Source organism: Lampetra planeri, chromosome 37 (assembly GCF_965212315.1).
Source record: "Lampetra planeri chromosome 37, kcLamPlan1.2.h2, whole genome shotgun sequence".
Classification (NCBI taxonomy): domain Eukaryota; kingdom Metazoa; phylum Chordata; class Hyperoartia; order Petromyzontiformes; family Petromyzontidae; genus Lampetra; species Lampetra planeri.
Window position 1 is genome coordinate 9,223,007 of NC_136143.1, and position 23,849 is coordinate 9,246,855.

General features: G+C 45.0%; 1 protein-coding gene across 1 annotated transcript in view; it reads right to left on the reverse strand.

Annotated features, from left to right (window-relative positions):
* The window catches only part of LOC144731036 (ubiquitin carboxyl-terminal hydrolase 32-like), an 80,765-nt gene extending 57,165 nt beyond the window's left edge, over positions 1–23,600 (reverse strand). Inside the window, 5 exon segments of the mRNA XM_078612015.1 lie at positions 7,902–8,061; positions 11,658–11,779; positions 12,237–12,342; positions 15,808–15,932; positions 23,335–23,600. Of these exon segments, the coding sequence (XP_078468141.1) occupies positions 7,902–8,061; positions 11,658–11,779; positions 12,237–12,342; positions 15,808–15,932; positions 23,335–23,392 (571 nt within the window). The 5' untranslated portion in view covers positions 23,393–23,600.
* Positions 23,601–23,849: the final 249 nt, after the last annotated feature.

Genomic DNA, 23,849 nt, shown 5'->3' on the forward strand with positions numbered 1-23,849 from the left:
CGCAGTGATTCCCGCTCAAAGTGGCACCTTCTAAAACTGGGGGATTCACTCGTACCGACAACTGCAAATTCCCCCTTGAAACTGAAGACGCATCGAGCAGCCGCGTCTCAAAGATAACGAAGCAACAGAGCAGTTCTCGCGGATTCGAACGTCCACAGAGTGACAAAGGGAGCAGCGATCTTGGCAACAGCCGCTGTGCTAGAAATTTGCTACGCTTCGACTGGGCATTCGTAACAAAAAGGTGCAGTATGAGCAGATCAATGCACACAGGAGCAGGTGGAACGAAGGGACTGGCATGCAAGGAAGGAAACCAGCAGGGAGGCACAGGGGAGGTGGTCCCTACCTGCCGGCACGACGCGCCACGCAGAGCAGCACCACACGCGTTTGCGCCGGTCGGGGTCTCGCCAACCCGCATCCTTTCCTGGGCTCGAGCCCATGCATCCTCCCGAGCGGCCCACACGCGCGGCACTAGCAGAGCGCGGCGCCAGATGCGTTCACTCGTCCGCGCGCCGGCGCGGCCGCCAACGCCGACCGCCCGCTAAATCCCCTTGAGCGATCGCACCACCGTCATTCCCGGAAGTTTGACGAACATTGCGCGGGAGTGACTCTTCGGGGCACAACGAAAAGAAACACTTGAATAGCACCGTACGAATTGTGTAAACACGTTTCTAAAAGGTTTGCAATGAAAGCCAAACCTGTCAGCTATCAATAAACGACTGTTAAATTTTCCCGCATTATCACTCCCCCCCCTCCCCCCCCTTTGGACCGCGAAAACACCACAGGCGTTACGTTAGTCGGACAGATAGACAACAAGCTGGAACTGCTTGCGCTGCTCAACCCAGGAGCAAGAGCATTCGGAGAGGCGAGGCATGGCCACACGCAAAGGCACATGGGCCAATTACTTCAACGCAAATACACCACGAGGGACGTATGCCACAGCAGCGGCGGCAGCAGCAGCAGCGAGTGTGGGAATTCCTGTCGCTTGAGGGAGATGAGGGGGGGGCTTGCTTGCATGTGCGCTGCAAGCGCATGCATGCAAGGAGACGGCACTTAGAAAAAGGCCAGGATGTACCTTGGAAGCTGCTCCGCCCGGACCGATAATCCAACCAGTGGAAGAATTACTACAAATCAATAAAGCCAGCGAGAATCAGATTATATGACGGGGGACAGCATGCTGATTGCCTATATGCCCGGGAGAGAGAAAGGCTTTGCCGATGCTGTCCAGGGTTCTTAAGGCTCACACTGTACCGTGACCGGGCGTAATGCAACGGGGCGTTGAAAAAATAAATCGCATAATCGCGAGGCCCAGGGGATGGTTTTAACGGCAAGCGAAACTCTCACAAACGAGTGTATTAACTGGCTTCACCAAAAGACACGTCCACATCACAATGAAGTGCACCTGCTTAAAAACGGGGTGCTAACGCTTATGGTGAAATATCATTATTCGGCATTTATTACGTTCGTTCCTCCGCCGCTTATCCTGGTGAGGGTCACTGCGGCAACATGTTGAGTCGGGTGGTCCAGACGTCCCTTTCCCTGGCGACAGACTCTAGCTCTTCCTGGGGAATTCTCAGGCGTTCCCAGGCCAGCTGAGCGACATAGTCCCGCCAGCGTGTCCTGGGCCGGCCCCGGGGTCTTCGCACATGGGGAATAAGAAATTCCCCATAATAAAAAAAATCCCTTAAGAGCCTCTACAATTTAGCGTAAGCTGTGCATGCTGTATTAAACGTCCACAGTGCACTGCCATACAAAGCCTGTCGGCTCGCCACTGCAAGTGCTGTGTAACATCTCACCTGGAGCGGACTGACTTTACAAAGTTCTTAGTTGAAAATGCCTCGAGTTATCTCAAGTTGGTTAAGATCTTAGCAGAATTATCTCGCTGTTCAAATGCGTATTGGGACGGTGTTAATTTTCCACTGATAACCTCTGAACTTGGAGTGGACTTTCAACATTGCAGTAGCAGCAGCCAGTCTATCCACAGGAAAACCACTTTTGACTTCCCATTTTCACTCCAGAGGAAGGAGAGTGCTTAACCAACTCATATTTGCCGACAATAATCATTCATAACAACACCTGGAAATGAACAAAAAACTAAAGGAAAACTTAATAATCAAAGCTGCAAAAATGGGGGTGCAGGAAATTCATATTGATTTAAAATGTTCTTCGCTTGAGACCCTGACATATTGCTCCACCATGATCCAAGTTCGCATTTACAAAAGTGTCCCCCTCTCTCATCCACCTCTGTAAAACCATTTTCATCTCGGTACGCCTTCGATAACTGCCCTAGGCAATTACACGTTCTGCCCTGCATTCTAGTTGTGCCCCTCCAACAAATATCTCCGCTCTTTAACAATAATCCGCCTGAGCCGATTCACGATAAGAGGGATAATTTTATTATTTAACGATGATTTATGCTCGCGCAATGTTTTTCGATTTCCCATGCGATTCAAGAGTTTCGCTGCATTGCTGGACTTTATCGGTTTTTCTTTTTCTCTTTTGTGACCCAGGTCACTGTTGCAAAATTCTCATCCCTGTTGTCTTGAATTCTTACCTGGTTAATCTGATAAACCCAAAACTTTCCGTACGTGACTTTTTGTTTTGCTCATATTTATCTAGGAGTGCAAACTTTTGTAACCTTTTCAATTAAGCTATTCTAACTTCTTACAAAGTTCATTTCCACTGTAAGACGCATTATACCATTATGGAAATAATAACTGTATAAAGAAAACAAAGAAACCACCGTCGAAGTTGAATGTAATGAAATTTTAATGTGCCTCAATTTAAAATAAAATTTCTACTTAACTTTAAGCACCTTGCAGCACCATCCTCTCATTTTGGGACATGGGAGTAATTTCCGCTTCCATTGCCAAGTGCATTTAGTGGCAGAAAAGACTTTGAAAATGCACACTAAAAATGCATTCTAGATTAAATGACAAAAACACGAAAGCATATGTTCTGCTATCGTAAACCAATAATCAGATTTAAATATGTTCGTGAAGTAATAGTGTCTATCGCACCCTTTGTTGTAAGAACACAAAATGTAATACAATTTAAATGTGTTTTTTTAATTGTATAACACTAATCCTCCGATTAGCACGGTTGCCTACGTACGGTGCGGAAGAACTTCAACATCCATGCAACCACAGAGACCCATAGACACCCAGACCCATAGACACCCATAGATAAGCAGCACGGTTGGCTACGTACGGTGCAAAAGAAGTTCATAATCACTGTGGCAGGCAACCACAGCTCAGAAACTCCTGTTGTTCCATTCAACAAGAAGTAAAATTTAATGGAGCTTATATTCTTGGTTCTTTCGACGTGACTTTACCGAAAGAACCAAGAATATGAATCCCTGCAGTCACGAAAGCTTCAAATCAAAATTTAATGGAGCTTGTTAAGAGATATCAGCCAGTGAGACATTACCAGAAATGTTTCACTCAACCGCAACACAGCCTGCCAATTCCACCCCGCCAACGTGCGTATGTTAACGAGGTTAAAAAAATAGATCTTGTTGTTGCAAAAAATTGGTTGTGTCACACACATGTAGAAATGGTCCCGCAATCAGCTGAAAATGTTTAGCTTAAGTGAGAAACAAAATGATCTGTTGTGTTGGTACTGGCCATGACCAATGGATGGCACAGCAGTTCAAGTTCATTTATTAGGTATAGCCCTGTGAGCCATTCGGCTCTTGAATCGGGTGCAACCGCAACAAACAAAAAAACAAAAACATGAACAAAAAACATCTTAAAGTGAATATGTGACTAAGTGCAAACAGAAAATCCAAGAAAAGACAGCAAAATATTGCAGTCGAAACAAAAGCGGGAGATGTCTTAAATCCAGGCGCGCCTACGTCCACCAAGCAGTACGAATGGGTGCACGACATTGAAGTCTATCAGCCGGTCGGGTGCGCTGGTATAAAAGTGTAAAAGTGTGGCGGTTAGCCCAGGTCATCCGCCCTGTCTGGCCAGCATGCAAGAGTAAGCCAAACACCTTCTAGAACGCCCCCTCTACTTGAGGCCCGTCCATCGGCACCGATGCGAGCAAGAAATCGCATGGCTGCAGTTTTACCTTTTAACTGAGAAACAAGGGCAAATGTAGCACGCGATGGCTCAGGCCTGCCCGCTGGTGCTTTACGATAGCTGCGACAGAACCCTAATGAGATTTGCGTGTGTTGTGATGTGTGTTTGTTTCGCGCATTCCGAACAGCGCACTTGTTACTAAAATTCCACTGGAATCACTAAATTCTTGACTTTAAGAATTGGTAAATGATTACTGGTTCAACGACTGTTTAACAAACCTAATTCTAACCAATAAATTATACGCAGTTGGGATGCAATTATTCAGTGTCACGTTTCAGTCAATTGACGGTGATACAATTAGTTAATGTACTGATGGATAAATATATAATATATTCTTACTCGTACTATTCAAGGCTTTTAGTATTTTATCCGATAAACTGATGCTTTCACGTAATGTTCTGTATCATGTAGTCTAAACAGATACGATCACACGTTCTTCTTCTGCTTAAGTACCACAACAATTCAACACGTTCATCGATAACACTGCTTTAAAGGAAAGTACATAAACAAGGGGACATTTATGGAAAATGGCCCTTTCTTCATAGCGATGAAATAGAGAGGCCAGAGAATTAGTGCTTTTCATTCCCGTCCACACATCGTCACAGATAATGATGGTAACCGTTAAAGTGCTGACATGCCCCCTCTACTGGCTATACATCTACATTATTTACCCCCCCCCCCCAACACACAAACCCCCCACCCCCCCGTGCCTACCAATGAAAGCATCTGCATCCCTGGCTCATAATTCTTTGATTATATTTGCAATACTTGTTCTCGCTTGCATTTCTTTTTATCGCACATATCAACCATCCACTCCTCAAACCGATTTGATGTTCAAAGGACGGTAAATTATGCTCAATAATTTGACGAATTGTCGCAATCAAAGGGTCGTGCGCACGGTTCACGTATCAATCGTTTTGTTTACGTTGTGATTAATTATAACGGCAGCCTCCAGCAGCTCTGCAGGGATTCATACTCTTAGTTCTTTTGGTAAAGTCACGTAGGTAAAAAATGAAATAAAAATTTATAAAAATAAAACAATAAAATCACGACGTTTCGGAGGCAACACAAGCCTCCGTCATCAGGTGGGACAGTCACAGCCAGATTTGCTGCATCAAATCTGGCACGAAAGCTTCAAATCTAGAATTAAAGCTCTGCAGGGGTGACAAGAACGGATTCGTGACCCAGCCAGTACGAAACGAAAAGCACAGATTCGTACACAATCCAATGCACGTATCGTAAAGCTTACAGAATCCACATTATCGGATGGATGAGAACACAGCGTGGCAATAATGCTCGTGTACTTTTGCTGTGTGCTACCGGATGGGACTCTTGCCTACAACATCAGAGAACCCAGCAACATTTTATAAGGCCACTGCTGATAAGACTCAAAAGAGTCAAAATCGAACCGGAGAGCACCCCTGTCTGAAGAAAACGCCTGTTGAAAACAATGGTTTAGAAAGCCGAAAGGAAGACGAAAGGACATGTTATTGTGTTTCATGTGGCAAATCGGACCCTTGGCAAGGCTTTCATCTTCTTGATTCTTTTGGTAAAGTCACGTAGAAGGGAAATAATAAAATAATAAAAAGAAATTCTCACGACGTTTCGGCCACAACGCAAGTGGTCGTCCTCAGGTGAAGAAACGGAGCTTTTGGAAAAGACAGCGCTCCAATGAACACTGCTGAGCTTGGCAGCGTATTTAAGCTGGGTGAGAGGAGCAGAGCGCCTTGACAAAGGAGTTTACATGTCAACAGAGGAATTTAGCATAGAAGTAGCTATGATAATGTGAGAGATTAGCATGACGTTAAAATGAGAAATTAGCCTTGCAAGGCTAATTTTATCACCACCAATGCAGGAGTGAGGTTTAGCAGAAAACAGAGCACAGCAAGTTATAGCCTGTGACAAGCTAATACTTATTTATATTCATATACCATTACCATATAATTGTCTGTTTGTATCTTTGGCACATTCAGGATATAAATGTTCACGAAAGCAATTCTCTCCATTGTTTTTGCAACTTGTAAGACAGAGGGCCAAGCGTCTCGCGCGAACGATTTATATTGTTTGATGAGAGCGAGTGATAGTGGTGGTTTATTTATATTTCACCTGTTACGTGTGGGTAGTAAGAGGCCAAACAAGAAATAAGTGCAGCGATTTGCAATCCCCCACCCGGACCGATCATGCTGCATATTTCAAAGAACAATAACACGACCGTGCACAATATGCATATTCCTTCGTTAGCATATGAACACGCACATCATTTACATATGAATGTGGGCGATAAGACAGAGCTGAAAGCAGCCGAGTGGGAGGGTTACAAGGGCTGGAATCTGACAACTGAGTTAGGGTTGGACAAAAGTGGTTCTGCAGAAAAGAGGCCTTTCAAGCATGCTCAAACCGCGCGGTCACAGACGCTAATACGACCCTACCTAAATGAACGTTGCTTTTTTATATTCTTACATGCGCATTTAAACAATTAAACATTATCGCGTACTTAAACTGCACGGCACACCGAGTAAAGTCAAGAGACCATCCTGAATAACTTCGGCTGGCTGTTGTAGACAATAATGCAGACACTTGCGAGCTACTTGAAGGCGCTCTCGATATATGCTGCAACACGCCTGATTAACAAACGTACAGAGCGCAGATCAGTCACACGTACATATGTCCATTTAAGCTTATTCATGGAACACACCCAAAAATGACTCATTAAGTACGTGTTAGGAAACGAGAGTGAATTTTGTTCGGAACAAACTCACAAGTGTTAATGTAATTCGCAAGGAAGTAATTACGATGCGATTATGAGAATTGTGTATGTACGTGTTTATACAAGCAAGCAAGTATCAATTGCGATGTGTGTAGCTGGAGAGAGAAAAAGACAAGCAGCCTGATTCATGCCCTGCAGAAATCACTTTTTCCAACATATATTCGCAAAAAAACATGGACTTTCACGTTAATTGTTTTACGGGAACTTTACTCAATAGATATGCAATTTAATATCCATTATACAAAACTTCGGAATTTCGTGCGCAATGACATAAAACCCCAGAGGTAATGGTGAAAACAGTGATGAAAATGGCAGCGAGAATGAAGGCGGTGACAGTGGCGATGGGAAAAGATGATGGGATAGTGGCGTCGCTGACAATACAAAGAATAACAATCGTAACGATTATAGCGGTGGCGGCCGTGCTTATGTTGCCACTCACTAGGCTATCACAGTTTGTCAAATAACACATGAGCGGATACACTGTCTCACACATGACAGAGTTTTATTGGAGGACCCTCTAAAAACTAAAAGAGGAAAGAAATAGAAAATCTCGCTTCGAATCCCAAACATATAACAGCGTGCAAAGCAATTCCAACTCTACGCCGCACAGAAACATCACGGGCAGGGCAGTACCAGTTGAGTAATTTACAGTCAGTCACTGCTGTATAGTACACAGTACAGCTCCATCACACCTCTAGACCACACTTTCTATTTGTAATATTGTAAGTTACTTTCTCCTCCACTCCTCTGCGAAATGGCAGATTTTCACTCGAATATCAGATACTGGTTGTGTTTCATAAGAAGAAGAAGAATTATTGAGTACACAAAAGTAAAATAACAAGCTAGAAAGTGGCAATATTTGGCGCTCAAGAGAAATAACGAAGTTTTTTGTAAAGAAATCGGATTTACCGGGGGGTGCCTCCCCCACCATTGAATTTCCCTGCGGCACCGAGGACAAAACGATGCGCTCCGGAACCCAAGCCGAGTCCCACCTCGCGCAACGCTGACACACCGCCACGCGTAACACCGAGCGCGCAGTACGAGAGACTCACAGTGAGTGACTCCGGCGAGGGTCTGGTAGAAGGTGGGCGTGTCGCTGTCGTCCGTCAGGGTCACGCTGACCGTGCTCGCCAGCAGCCAGCGCGAGAGGATGAGCAGCTCCTTGTTGGCGAGCAGCCATTGCTTGAAGCGCTCGTAGTTGGCCCGCTCGCTCTGCGCGCATTCGCACGGAGGAAAGTCAAAAGTTCTTTCCTGCTCAAATGACCACGGAGGGGCATTCATCTCCTGTTGATTGTCCCCAAGCCAGCGGTGCTAATTCCGCATTCCCCATGGCAGTAGCTGGTCCCTCCACAATGTAACTACCGCCAATATTGTTAGCCTGTAACTTCACACTTTTTGGGCAAAGACCTACCCTCATTTTCATCCATTACATCATTTCCTTAATTGTTCTTGTCCAGTAATGGCCTCCTGATTCATTGATTTAATCTCTCGCATCTCTTCAGCTGCCTTTCTCTCCTGCTTTTCCCCTATTCTCAGTCTCCACTCCCTCGTTAAATGCGTCTATTTCTCATCGGTGGTCCTCATGTCAACATGGCAAGAGAACCACTGCTGGCTTCCAGTTGCCACGAACGTTCAATGTATTTAGCAGAGACAATGAGGGTCCAGTTGATCCCCAAACAGAATTTAAACTCACAACGCTCCCAACGCCAGTTGTGTGCTCTACCCATTGCACCACCAAGCCGGATAAAAACCACAAAGCACAGTAGGAATAATTTCTGAATTCACATGCAATCCCCACAAAGCAAACACCTTCATGGTAATGCTGAATTGATACTGATAGGTCGCAGTTAATTTTAGCTGCGTACATTTTGTTGAAAGTATTTTGATAATGTTAAGTCCAATAATCACAGAATATGCCCTTTCCATCCACTTCACATTTTTTACTTTGTTGTGCAAAGCACTCGCGACACAAATTCTACGCACGTCCTTAGGCGATGCGACATCACTGATAACACTGGTCAACACACTTTTTCTGGCATAAGGTATTCCAACGGTATTAAGGTAATTTTGGGGTGCTGATTCCAAATCTGGCATCAGTTTTTGTCTATCACCTCAGGTTTTTGAGATATCAAATATTGCATTTTCAATAAAAACTGCAGAAGAAAAATATTAAATAAATGTGGATATCTACATAAAATGATATTATAAACACACTATCCTAAAAATACAGCACCATATTTTAACACGAAAGCAGTCACTGACTCGCAACAACTTGCAATCATAAGTGACAGAGTTAATTTCGGGGAATAAATGAAAATGGGGTATGCCGATATATAAAAATGAGATGTGATAGAGCAAATCTGAGATCAGATTTGGAATCAGCACCCTGAAATTAGTCTAAAACAGCTGCAAAAGTCCAGGCCAGAAAAAAATGTTTTTTTATTTTTTGTTGACCAGTGTAATATTCCAGGCTCAAACATCAGGGTTCCAGTCTGAGATTAAATTCTCAAGTGACGGAGCACTGACAGTTTGTCACCCGTTAACTAGCAACAGCACAGACATCAGTTGCTTGAATTTAGTTTTTCAATTCATCCGCCGTAGCCGAGAGGGTGCTGCAATTCTCGCGCACGAATGCCACAGCGCAGTTGATGAGACGTAACTTAAATCGTCCGGCAGAAAAGCCTGTGATGAAATGCCTGCCTCGGGCTTCGAGAGCCTCTACCCCTAACACTGCCGAGTGCTGGCAGAAAAAAACCACTCCCGTCAGGTGGCCCTGGCAGCTCAAAGGGATAATACTGCCAGAGCACCGAGATCCCCGGATTTAAGCCTCGGCAATCTCCTGCGATTAAAATTGGGTTCTCAAAAAGTAGTGAGTTGGTGGTCTCACCCTGGTTATCAATGAGTGCCCTAAATAAAAACGGTCATGTAAAAATGTGCTTCCACTTAATTCAGCATCTTTCAGGTTTGAGGACCGTTGTTTTTTGTTAGTGTATCATGTGTGACAAACACCTCTGTAGTCATCCATGTGAAAAGGCACAATGACCCTCGTGAGGATACGAGACAACTGAAGGAAAATCTCGTACAATGCAACAATTCCAGGAAGCCATTCTACAATAATGGGGGGGGAAAGCAATGATTTATGCGGGAGTTGCAAAATAAAATGTAATAGTCTCGTTTTATGACGCCGATAAGTACAATATACATGGGAACATGATCAACAAAATTAAATACAAAATAAAGACACGCAGTCCCCGCCTCCTACTCAATGGAATGTTGCCGTGGTGTGATGATTAGCACACTGGACCTGCAAGCCAGAGGTTGTCAAATCAATCTCCTGGCACGGCAGTGGAATCATTGGCCAAGTGGAAATGACGACAAAGTCAGTCGCTCAGTCAGTCACGGATGGTGGGTGACAGTGCGTGTGTCCAGCATGAGGGGGCTTTTTAGTGGAGGCCCTTCTGCCAAGCAGTGCTGTGTTCAAGGCAATTGCAGGGCTGCACCTTTACCTTTTAAACTGTCACCTTTACCCACGGGACAGTGACATGGCCTAGCGGTAGCGTGTTCACTGCTTGCTGCAGGGGTTAACGGTTCGAACCCAGCGGCCACACTAATACTGCGAGTGTAATAACCGGAACAATATAAGCGCCGTCCGCTTCACCGTCATCATTAAAGAACCCCTGATGTCATTCGCAAGCATATGCCATTGAGTGTCAGCATCAGGATAGAAATGTCAAATTCGAAATAAGCATCACAAATTACTAAATTGGGGCTACGCATAGCAGTAATCGCCCCGTGCTGGCAGAGTAACGCCCCAGCTCACTCTTGCTAATTAAGACACTCCTGGTCTCTTGAGATCTCAAATTGTTAAGTCAAAATAAATTTGAAATTGAAATTACCTCCTAACATCCAGCCCTTTCTTGGGTGTAAAGAGATCCGGCCACACTTCAAAGAAGGACTGTGCCAATATTGTTCCTTATCAGATTGTCTTAAATGTTTAAAGAGTCGTGCAGGTAACAAAAATAACACGCTCATAGAGGTAAAATGTGATCACTAGTGCAGCAAAATAATGAACTAATTTGCATTCTTTGGATAGTGCTCTTTCAGTTGCATCCGGAAGGACAATGGAATTGATTAAATGTAACGCCTCTTCAACTGCTTGCTGTTCAATGAAAGTGGTAAAAAATGTGTGCAAATGGAATACCACAACAATGTCAGCCAAATCAATTAATAAAGTATAATCATTTATAATAGCATGAAGTGAAAACCTTCACTTAACCCAACAGATGATTTGTCTCCCACTGATGGAGAGACTGCGACGAAATCAATTACGGCGCTTGCCATTATCTAGGTGGGGTGCTTACAGTCACCACCGGCTGCTCGGCTGCTGGAGACGACATTGCCGACTACAGAATCTCAAAACACGGCGAGAATCCAGGCCCTCCGAAAACCCATCAAACAACTTATGCCTTTGTTCCCGACAATGTTGATTTCGTTCCACTTAAGGCACAAGTACACGGTGGAGCAATTTTGTCATTCCACCTCGGGATGAGAGCCTCCCCACATCGCCATGAGTATCACGGGGGGGGGGGGGGGGTTATATGACCGTGGCCAATTCACCACGCTGGTTCAGTGTGGGTTGCTAAAGGTGAGGCACCACACACAGACATACGTGGAAGCATAGCATCAGAGCCCAACAATGGAATTTTCTGCGCTGCACATTTCTGCAAGAAGAGGTTGAGAGGCAAGTAAGTCGCTGGTGACCTGTGCTCTGATGGACAGAGAGGCATGGGTGACCCGTGAGTGCTCACCTCTCTGAAACACTGGCGCACGGTTTCGGCCAGGGGCTGAGTCTCACACGCCTGGAGCAGCCCCTCCAGGCCTTCTCGGCTCACATAGCTGCCCGACTCGTTGGCACACAAACTGAAGATGTCTGCACTCTCCCACGGGCAGACACGGCAGGTGGCGTTCATTTAAGTTTCACGCACGGTTCAACGTCGCATATCCGGCCATTGCATATCCACCCTGACTAATCAACCACCTACATCCAGTAGCGTATATATTGCGCATGGACTGTCATTTTTCATAGATTGTCACATATCTGACCTTTTCACATTTCCATTTAAGCCTGTCGCCAGCTAGTCGTACTTGCAACATTGTACGGTAACTGGCAGTGTGAGGAAAGCTGTGACCTTCACAAGGTTAAAGTACATTACAAGTAGAAGGCCAGCGCTCTGATCACCGTCCAGCGTGCGTGTGGCTCATGGTTCATCAACAGTGGTTGGGATTTTAGCAAGAAGCACAACTACCCGTGCACAATAACTCCACTCGTGTGACACACACACACACACAGCCGTCACGAGACGCGCACTCGGATGCCGCTCGCTCACATTTGATCTTCTCCTCATCCCGGCCGCGGGTGAGCAGGACCAGGCCCACCACCAACTCCTTGAATGACAGCCCCTTTGAAGAGCCGCCGAATGAGTTGTATATCACCTGCAGAAGACAGACGTTCAATTAGTACCTAAAACCAACCAACAACACAAGGCCTACATTTATTTTGTATTTATTCACCAATTTCCCCTCCCCCATCCCCTACTGTGCCGTCGCTGTCATGTCACGAGACACAAGAGGTTGCAATGCCCCTCGCAGCGACACCAACTCCTATTGTTAGAAAAAAAGCCAAATTGAGTGCATAACCGATGGACTTGTCTTGTTTGTGCAGTCTAAGGTGAACGGACTGACGCTACAAACTCACGACACTTAAGAACCTAATTTAATCACAGGAGACTGCCTGGATTTGAATCCAGAATCTCAGCGGCACTGGCTCAATGCTCCTCCCTCTGAGCCATCCAAATGAATCTAGTGAGTGCAATTTGAAAGGCTTAATTCGTCCATCTTGTAAAAATGAAAAAACGATCCACAGCTCCGATTTAAAGCTTTCGTGACTGCAGGGATTCATCTTCTTGGTTCTTTCGGTAAAGTCGTCACGTAGAATGGAAATAATAAAATAATACAACATAAAACATAATCTTCTTGGTTCTTTCGGTAAAGTCACGTAGAAGGGAAGTAATAAAATAATAAAAATAAAACATAATAAAATAATTCTCACGACGTTTCGGCCACAACGCAAGCAGCCGTCCTCAGGTGAAAACCAGGTCTGTGGCCGAAACGTCGTGAGAATTATTTTATTATGTTTTATTTTTATTATTTTATTACTTCCCTTCTACGTGACTTTACCGAAAGAACCAAGAAGATGGATCCATAGCTCTTTATCAATCCACCACTTACCGTGGGCCTCTCCTTCCCGTATAAATAAAAGTGATTGCTTGACCATACTTCACCAAACTGGTCAGTGTAGATGTTTCTCTGACACCAGCAATCAAATTCAGGTTACTGGGTTCACAGTGCAGTGCACTGCAACTTTGTGAAAAGATTACTTACGTGATGAAGAGACATTACTATAGTACGACATTTTTCAACTAAAAATCCTGAGGCATATTAATAACTTGGTGCATGCGAATTTGATTGAATAGTCGTGATGCGTCTTCAATTATTTTTATCCATTCCATTGTTGACCTACAGAGACACTTTTTTTTTACATTTCATTCCTCTCAATTATAATCCAATTGTGTTATTGGCAGTAGAGCATTTGTAAATGCACTGCACATCTTTGTGTGTTAGTACATCTATTGGCAGCGTGTCAGAAGAGAAAATTACCATTTGGAAATTTCACCATCCAGTGGTGGAGCTGTGACGCAGTGGTGTGCGCACTGAAATACGAACCCGGTTACACGAGTTGTATTCTTTGACCAAGGCTAACACGAGTGATATCAAAATGAGTCCTTGGTATCGGTACAGAGAATCGTAATGAAGTAAAGTCACCTCAAATCAGTGCGGTTGGCTACGTACGGTGCGAAACAAGTTCAACATACATACATACAAACAACCCCCATGATCAAAAAGCATGGCCTTCATCCACCAGTTGATTGATAAAGAGCTGTAAATTACTAATATGTGTTTCTACATTTGCAACGAAAAGTGCATCACCGTGTCCGATACCGGCCATGGAAGATTACGTCACTGAACTATATACTCCATGCAAAAAAGATTTAACTACACATTTTTCGACCATCTTATGTAACAGGTACTATTCTACTTTACCGAGTGTTGACATCCCCAGCGTTGAACAGTACTCTCCTTTTTGTATTTGGATTGTCATCCAACACCAGGTAAAACAACAAAACATTTGCACCTATTGTTCTCTTTTAGCCCCGCCCACCCCCCCCAACACGTTCCATTCATTGGCTACCACATTCAGATAATCCCCTCCCCCTCCTCCCCCCTTAACTTGTATTTAAGGGCTTGTCTCTTGGAATTTTGCCTCACTTGATACAGTAAATCTAGCTGTGATGGTCCCACCTGATGACGGAGACTTGTGTTGCCTCCGAAACGTCGTAATTTATAATTTTATTTCTAGTATTATTTCTATTAGTTTATTTTTATTATTTATTTTTACCTACGTGACTTTACCGAAAAAACCTAAGAGTATGAATCCTTGCAGTCACGAAAGCTTCAAATCTAGAATTATACTCCTCGACTCGCTTCAACAGGCCTCTTCGTGCACACTGGGGCCACATATTTTTACATGCCCAGCAAAGAGGGTGTTTGCCATACGCCACTCGAAGTAAAACCTCAATTCTCAGAGGCAGAATCAACCCAATAATGAAGTGAAAAAAAAACAACTCCGATGTGATTGTTTATTTGTGCAGTCATTAGTGATCGGACTGAGGCTATCACTAGACTTGAGAAGCCGCTTGAAATCACGGCCTGCCTGCCTGGATTCCAAAACAGAATATCTCAGTGGTACCAGCTCAACAATATAACGATATTTGCCCCTTAGACACAGGGCAACCTCACCATTGTAACTTGTAAATAGGCACCAAGTCTTCATTTCTAGACTAGAAGGTGGCTGATTATACACTCCCACAAGATAATAGCGGATATGTAAGCAAGCCAAGAAAAAAACCAACATTACCATCTCGATTTAAAGCTTTCGTGACTGCAGGGATTCATCTTCTTAGTTCATTCGGTATTATTTCCATTCTACGTGACTTTACCGAAAGAACCAAGAAGAACAATACCAAAGAACCAAGAAGAACAATACCATCGTGACGAACCATTATGATGGGTTAATATCAGTTTTAGAATTTCTGATTCTGTAGATATCCAAAAATGTATTTTTTGTTAAATACATTCACTTATGTGTAGCATGACGCAAGATTAACTTTACTGAAAAGCCCGAAAACCCAGTTTGGTTAGTTGGTCAGGCCACCCAGCAGTGATATCAACAAGTGTTACAAGCATACATTTCCTGCCCTTTCCAACCCACACTGGAATACCGCATACTGTACAGTGAGCGCACGTGCTAACACAGTACACAGCTGTACGTGCAGGCAAACACTGCCAAGTGACACGATGTTGTCATGTTTGCCTTACAGAATTTCCACCAATTTGTTAGATTCGTTTTGGAAATGAAATTATGAATCGATAAAACTCACGCACGAGATGACATCACAACGTAAGAGTCCACGGTAAAAAATGGGTTGCTGCTATATTAGCTTCCATTGTTACAGGATTACTACTGAGTAGTGTTAATATCGCTGCACTGACCGAGGATTATGAATAACCTCGCCTGACGATTCGTTGTACTCGATGAAGTGTGTGATATTTTTTAAAAACTTTTATTGACGACAGGCCAGAGGTCACAAACGAGTTTTGATTCCTTACCCCCGTACCCGTACCCGGCCGCACCAGGGTCGCAAACGGCTACCCGTACCCGTACCCGGCCGGGTACGGGTAGCCGGGTTACGGGTAGGGTACGGGTACCCGGTTGCGACCTCTGGCGACAGGCTCTCCGGATTATAAATCATGACAGACAGGATGATTGGTGGTTCTCACCTCGGCCACTTTAGACGGCACACCTTCCCCAAGCACCTCCCTCACAAAGCACAGCTGGTTCATGTACGCCAGACCACATGACCGTTTGAAGGCATCGCGTAGCCTCTTCAGCTCATCATCCGTCACTGCGTGCAGAAGGGAAAAGGTCACAACACGGAATTAGCGGTGGCAACTGAACAATGAGCAGCAATCGCATATGTGAATGTCATAAAAAGACAACCATTTCACAGCATAGACGAGCTAGTGAATCGACGTATTGTGTATTTTTCTGGCATGACATAAACCATTTCACAGCATCAATGAACTAGTGAACTAGTCTTCTTCTTGTGTATGGCTGGATGAATAGCAACTTGTACGTCTATGTCTGGATTAGGTAACCAGAAGAATGGCTTCAACTGATGTGTGGTAAAATTCTGCAAGTGTGGTGGATTGCTTTGACGTGCTATGCAGCACAATTTTGAATTATGTAGAATGCCAACACGCCCCGAGAGTGATGTTAAACTCCGACCCGTCACGGTGTCACCTAAAAAACAATTCAAGAAAACCTCAACCATCTTTCCCTAGTTATGGCTCAAGAACCCTGGCATGGAGTGCGGTGTTGCAAAGGTAGAGAGAAGAGGAAGTGGTGACTGGATAGGATGGAGAGAGCTTGAGCCAGGGACCTGCCCTTGGGTACATTGAGAAGTATGCAAACACATCTGTACCCTAAGGACATTATCACAAAAATTATAAAACGGAAAATATCAAACGCCTTTTTACTGGAGATTTGGAACAACCTACTTTGATGCTGTTCCCACCAAAACTGGCATGAAGCCTGGTCTTCCAAAGCAGCTTTCAATATACAAAGGTGGTTGTTGTCCCAACAACCAAATACACATGCAGCAAATACATATTGATTGCGACGTTTGTAGATGAACTGCTCCAAAATAAATGCATTTCATTTATTTAAAAAAAATTCTCACTGCATCTCAGTCCTGCCACTGTGTTTCCAATTATAAGCCAGAGGAAGTTTTTTTTTTTGTAAATGCCTACACTTTGTGATTGGCACCCATAATCTACCTTAAGATATTTAATTTATATATATACGGTACATATTATTCTTATGAGTGTATAGATTTTATATCAGAAATTCTGTCACAATTTTTTACATGAGTTCAAGAGCTGCCTGGGCTTATTTGTTTCTCATTTCAATTTTACGTTGCGTTACATTGTGTTGCTCTACGATGTCCGACCTTGTATTACGTTTGTTATGCAGTATTTTTATGGGCTCTCAGCTGTTTTAACTAAAGGTCATCTATATATTCCACCTATGCAAATAAATAAATTTCTAAAACTTCCTCACGTGAACATATAATTGCTGATCTCCAACAAGATAATTTTGTTAAAGGAAAGATTTTTTTATTAACTTAAATGATTTTCCAAATGCTTTACACTCAAATAAACAACACCCAAGGAGTACAGCGGTGGTACAGTTGTTAGCAAGCTGTGCTCTGAACCCGGCAACCAAAATTCAATTCCCGTCCACAACAAACATCAGTGGCAATTGATATCATGATCGGCCTTGCCCTCCCCACCCTCGCTAACCCACACTGACCTGTGTATTCGAAGTATAATGTAAGAAAACCTTGACCAACACGAATGATGAACGGAAGCTTTCATCCATTGGTGGAATTAAAATGGATGGAATTGAATTATAGTATACATAACACTTTACGACGTAAAAACAAACTAATTGGAAACCCAGTGAATATTTGAGGGGCCCTGGACTGGGATGTTTGGCAAATCCCCTTTGGCATATTGAAGGGAAGCAGAGTACCTAGATTTAAAAAAATACACGAGGCAATAAAAGTCAAAAGTCTGAAAATGGGATACAACCCAATTTGCTGTACTTGCCACCCTGCAGCCCAGAGGGGGTAGGAGAGTCTCACATCACATGCTGATCTCTAGGTGATCCAGCAACGCTGCCTCGAAAGTGCCAGGTTACTAGCATGTGCCACCACACTCGGCTAAAAAGTCAACCGTCTATTGAAAAGCACGTTTACAAAATCGCCTACAAGCAAGCAAACACCACGTTCACCATCCCTGGGCAACAAGAGTGGCAGTTCACACACAAAGCCCGCTGTGGGTTATGAGTGGTGTACACCACAACATTACCAAGGAAACAGGAATACAGCTAGCTGTCTGTGCCATTATGTGTGGGAGGCAGGCATCTTCTTATCAAGTTAGTGAGACATGGTACCAAAAAAAAAGCTTTACAGCTAATGACACCTCAACTCACTGGAGACACTAATCAAATGAAGAAAAAAAAACTAGCTTCAGCACCCTGTTGAGATTCGTTAGGGTCAAGTCCATAAGAGCTGACCCCAGGCCTTCAACATTTGGCTAATCGTAAGTGACTTTTACAGTTAGTGTCCTTACTCTGCAAGTCAGAATTAATTTGGAATAATGTTGATGTCAGTCACGTTGTCCCGTTTCATCAGAATGTACCTATGAGCCGTGCCGTTTCTCACCGCTGGCTGCGTGTATATAACACAGCACGAGAAGTGCGGCTTATTCTGCACACAATGCAGTACATAAGAATACAGCATTGTCAAGCAATCATTTTAAGGACGGTTAAGTAAGCCATGTACAAGTAATAATGTTTGACGAATGTGTTGAGTTTATTGCTATTTGCTGTTGCTTGTGCACCAGTGCCAAAACCGAATCACCATATAATTAGATTGGTAAGTGGGTGGGCCCAGGACCAACTTAGATATCACGAGCCACGGATATTCGCCGTTGTCAAACATCCAACTAAAGGTCGCCAAGTTTAAAACGCCGTGCACAAATAACCGTGTCATCACTCCACTAATTATTACCAACATTATTATTACTGGAGAAGCCGAGGAGCACATGTTTCCACGAAAAATGTTGGCATGTATAATGTCATAATTGTTTTTTTACCCTTTTATTTGGCAACAAAACTGACACCTTTTTTTACGAGGAGTCATGTTTGCATAGACCACAATACCTGCAGTCATAATGCAAACAAAAAACATAACGCTGATAATGTATGCACTGTTCTTGAAGTTGATTGGTCCACACCCGAGACAGCTTTCCTTAGAGCCTAGTCTCACATGGTGTTGGACCTGATGACGCCAAAAGGCGTCATGAACTGCAGGTATTGTGGTCTATGCAAAAATGACTCCTGGTAAAAAAAGGTGTCCGTTTTGTTGCCAGATAAAAGGGTAAAAAAACAATTATCATATTTTTTACTGGCAAATGAGGTACCAATGATGTATAATGTCCATAAGCAACCTGCAAAGGTGGCATATCACGCAGGAGGTCGAGCTTGCGTGAAGCACCTCCCTGCTGCTTCATGTGGGAACTTGCACTTAATGCATGCAGTACAGAAAGTAGGCTCTGTCAAGAGTGCAATTTGGGGGGATGCTCTCATAAAATGCATGCGATTCCTCAAAGGACTCTGGTTTCCTCATACTGTACATGCAAAACCCAAAAATAAATAGACTCAATATCCGAAGTGACTTCCTTCCTGAAAAGGTGATTTAAATATTGTCCTCCGGCAGATTCCCCGGTGTAAGTTTGCTACTTATAACAGAGTTAAGGCATTCCTAGGGTTCATGATTAATGAAAAAGACTCAAGGAAAGAACACAGCACTGTCAAGTTCAAAGTAAATCTTCCAGGAAGACTCGCAGTTAGAATAACATAGCCCCATGATTCTTAGCGTCATGATTCATTTTGAAAACTGACATGATAAATGCCTCCTGACACCACATTTTATTCGCAAGATTATCTAAGGCCTTTGTTGAATGTGCAAAATAAAGGAAAAGCCATCCTAACCAACAATTAACTCATACGGCATCATAGCTTCACCATTGTACAATGTGCTCAAGTGGATTTAGAACGCACATCTCTTGCATTGTGCACAATTACAAGATCTGCAACAAAAGATATAGTACTGCAACTTCTTTATAAAGGAGGGCCTATCTCGGGATGTGATGAAAGCAAAGAGCATTTCCGTGAACCAGGCGAAGGGCTTTCTGGATAAGTGTTTTTCAACAGCATTTGTTTAAACAGGGAAACCATGTAGTTTCCTTCTCGCCATCATTGGCAAATGTGTTAGGCAAGAACACTCACTCCATAAACACCGCCGACTCCCATTCATCACAATAGGTAGCTTTGTATTCAGGTTTACAATAATGTGTCAATAGTAACGGCTGTAATTGTCACGTGTACCTTCTAGGCTTAAGGTTACTGTAACTCGGTGACTATAAATACACGCTGTACATCTTCATGGCATCAGATGACTGTCGGATGTTTATTGGTTGTTCTATTTAATCGCTAATTACTGTAGCAGAGGATGTTAATGTGAAATATGTAGGCATTGGATTTTGGGTCAAGGGTAATAGTTTCTGGTCAAAACGCATTTTTCATTTTGACATGTGCTAACCAGATTAAAAGTGCGTGTGAAATGCATGCACGTAATACCGTGCGCTATTACATCATTTATTCACATACGATCATTGCTATCTGTACGATGGCTCAAACTAAATCCCTATGAAAACATGTCTTTGTCAGCAAGGCGTAAAGGGTTCTATTTGGGCAATCACCAGTGCGCACCATTGCTCTTTAGCATTGAACTTTAAGTTCTCGAAAGGCAGAGCAGGAAATGCATTTTTAAAAGATTTAAGCAAACACTGTACACGACGCTGAATTAGCCAAATCGTTGGCATCTTTTAACACTCTTCCCGAGTCCATTTGCTGTATATTCAAATACAATATTCTACTTTAAAGCAAACGCATGTTGCAATTTTCCTCCGCAGTGTTATTTTCAGAAACACCCTTTCAGTGTCACCATTACAATGCATGTTAAAGCTTTACGCACTGACCACTTAAGTAGGCCTCCTAACGTGACAAATTTGTGGGCTCACACACAGCGAAATCACCTCGTGTACGCACGATACTCCAACGCAGCCGTTGTTGCAAGCTGTGCGTGTGCAGCGCAGAAAGCACGTCTCTAACCTACACTAAAAAGTTGATATTTCAGTGCTTTCCCCTGAATATGCATTTCTCAGAGCATTGCCATTTCCTCTCACATGCAAAAATGCTCAATAAGGAACTACCCCACATATCTTAATGTAAGGCCCTCCAGAGAGCAATGGGACTCAGTGAAGCTTTTCCTGGATCCACAATTGGACATTATTATTCAGTCACAGTGCCTCCATTCACGCACGAGAGTGGGACGGTGTTATTACACACGACAAGGGGCAGTCCGAGTGATGGAAATGTCACATTTGTATGGTGGGGAACCATATCTCCATAGCCACAACTGCTGCTACTGCCTCTGCAGTCTACAACACAATTCAGGATCCATTTTTATTGATCATGGAGGGATGATTATCATCATCATCATCACCACCACATGGAAATATGTCACTTCAGACATCAGCTTTACCCAAACCACGCCTCAAACAGCGACTTGGGCTGCCCAGGGTGGCATCAAACATCTGCCGAGCCCCAAATCACCACGGGAAACCCATGCAGACCAGCCCCCCCTCCCCCTGCAGTCTCGCTAGATCACAGCCCCCAGGCTTAAGTCACAAATCGAGATGGGACCTTGGAGAACTGAAAGACAGACTCTCAGATCCTGGCGCAGGCCCATGCCCTCTCTCAGCCAAGGAATTAGACCGCACCCAACCCCAATTCCAGACTCAACCAGGGCACGGAACAGAACCATTCACAGCCCCAGCCCCAAACTGAGACAGCCTAAGATCCAGAACCAAGCAAAGTAAACCCCCAGGTCCATGCACAGATCCAGCGACAAATTCAGAAACCCAGTCGCCACCAACCCCACACGCAGAACTAACGACCAAAAGTTACATTCAAGAACCAGTGTGACACCATAGACCCGAACCTCGATGAGACCCACACCCAGAACGAATCACGTACACGGCAGCAATAGACCCAGAACTCAACCGAGATTCCAAACTCAGCACCAGAACACACCAGACCTAAACCCAGACCAAAATCAAGAACCCAGTCGCCACCAAACACCAAGACAACACCGAGAACCTGATCGCCCACATACCCAAACCCAGAACACACAACAACAAAAACCACAGCCAGCATCAGACACAGGATTGGGCCACGAACCCAGACATATAAAACGATATCCAAGACCCAGCATCCCCATCCCAAAGATTCACGCTGTGTCTGGCACAAGAGCCAAATCTCGCTCGTTCACACGGAGCTAGCGGACGCAGCAACCAAGGAAGGGAAATGCAAGCAGGTGCCGCGATGGATGTCAGGCCGGGGAAGCTTGGTAGGGCAGGTAGATAGGGCAGATAGGGCAGGGAGGTAGGGCAGGTAGGGCAGGCAGGGATGTAGGGCAGAGGGATAGGGCAGACAGAGATGTAGGGCAGGGAGATAGGGCAGCTATGACCAGTGAAGGGGGGGGGGGTCGGGGCTGGCAGGAAGAGAGAGGGGCAGGAAGAGCCACATGGTTGACCGTGGACACGGCAGAGAGCGGGCGAGAGTGGCTATGAAGGGCAGCGGAGTGGGGGGAGAGAGCTGGGGTAGAGATGGAGGGCGGCCGTGTAGAGACGAGCCAGAAGGTGGACACGGCGGTGGGGTCGGCGTGGGGTCGACATGAGGAAATGTGGGCGGACATTGGAGGGAGGGCGGCCAAAGGCTGCGGCCAGAGAGGGAAGGGTCGCCGAGGAAGGGCAGACGGCGGGATGGGGACTGGGGAGAGACAAGAGGCGAGAGGGCAGCGGGAGGTGGTTGTGGTGGGTGGTTGTGGTGGGTGGTTGTGGTGGTGGTGGGGTGGTGGGGTGGTGGTGGGTGGTTGGTGGTGGTGGGTGGTTGGTGGTGGTGGGTGGTTGGTGGTGGTGATGTGTGGTGGTGGTGATGTGTGGTGGTGGTGATGTGTGGTGGTGGTGATGTGTGGTGGTTGTTGGTGGTGGTGATGTGTGGTGGTTGTTGGTGGTGGTGATGTGTGGTGGTTGTTGTTGGTGGTGATGTGTGGTGGTTGTTGTTGGTGGTGATGTGTGGTGGTTGTTGTTGGTGGTGATGTTTGGTGGTGGTGATGTGTGGTTGTTGGTGGTGGTTGTTGGTGGTGGTGATGTGTGGTTGTTGGTGGTGGTTGTTGGTGGTGGTGGGTGGTTGTTGGTGGTGGGTGGTGGGTGGCTGGTGGTGGGTGGTTGGTGGTGGGTGGTTGTTGGTGGTGATGTGTGGTGGTTGTTGGTGGTGGTGATGTGTGGTGGTTGTTGGTGGGTGGCTGGTGGTGGTTGTTGTTGGTGGTGGTTGTGGTTTGTGGGTGGTGGTGGTTGTTGGTGGTGTGTGGTGGTTGGTGGTGATGTGTGGTGATTGTTGGTGGTGGTGATGTGGTTGTTGTTGGTGGTGGTGATGTGTGGTGGTTGTGGTGGTGGGTTGTGGGTGGTGGTGGTTGTTGGTGGTTGTTGTTGTTGGTGGTTGTGGTGGTGGTGGGTTGGCGGTGGGTGGTGGTTGTTGTTGGCGGCCAGCACCTCTCTTGAGCGCGTCCTCGTACGCCAGGAAGCCCAGCTTGGATTCCTTGGCGCCCATTGCGCCCTCATGTCACTTGCGGAACCCAGGGGCGCGTACAGGGTTGTTGTTGTTGACGAGCAGCGCACGCAGCACCGAAGACGACGACGATGATGAGAAGAATGAGGAGGATGATGATGAGAAGGATGATGATGAGGAGGAAGCAATCGCAGCCGAGGAGGGATGGCGCTGCTGCTGCTGCCGCTGCGCGCCCCGTGCTGAGGGCGGGACTCTGCGTGCGGCTCGCCGCTGGAGGCGTTGTCAGATGCGAGGGACTTAAAAACCTCTGTCGGAACAACAACAACATTGACAACAACAATAATAAGATTCAATTTTTAGATATTTTTTGAGAGATTGCTGTGTGTGTGTGGCAATTGACTGGTGTGCCGCTGTGAAGAGCGAAGCAAACGCCGCGTTCGTCGTTATCGCTGGACAAAATCGGGAAAAAAGTGTGAGTTTGTTGTATTTTACAACAAAT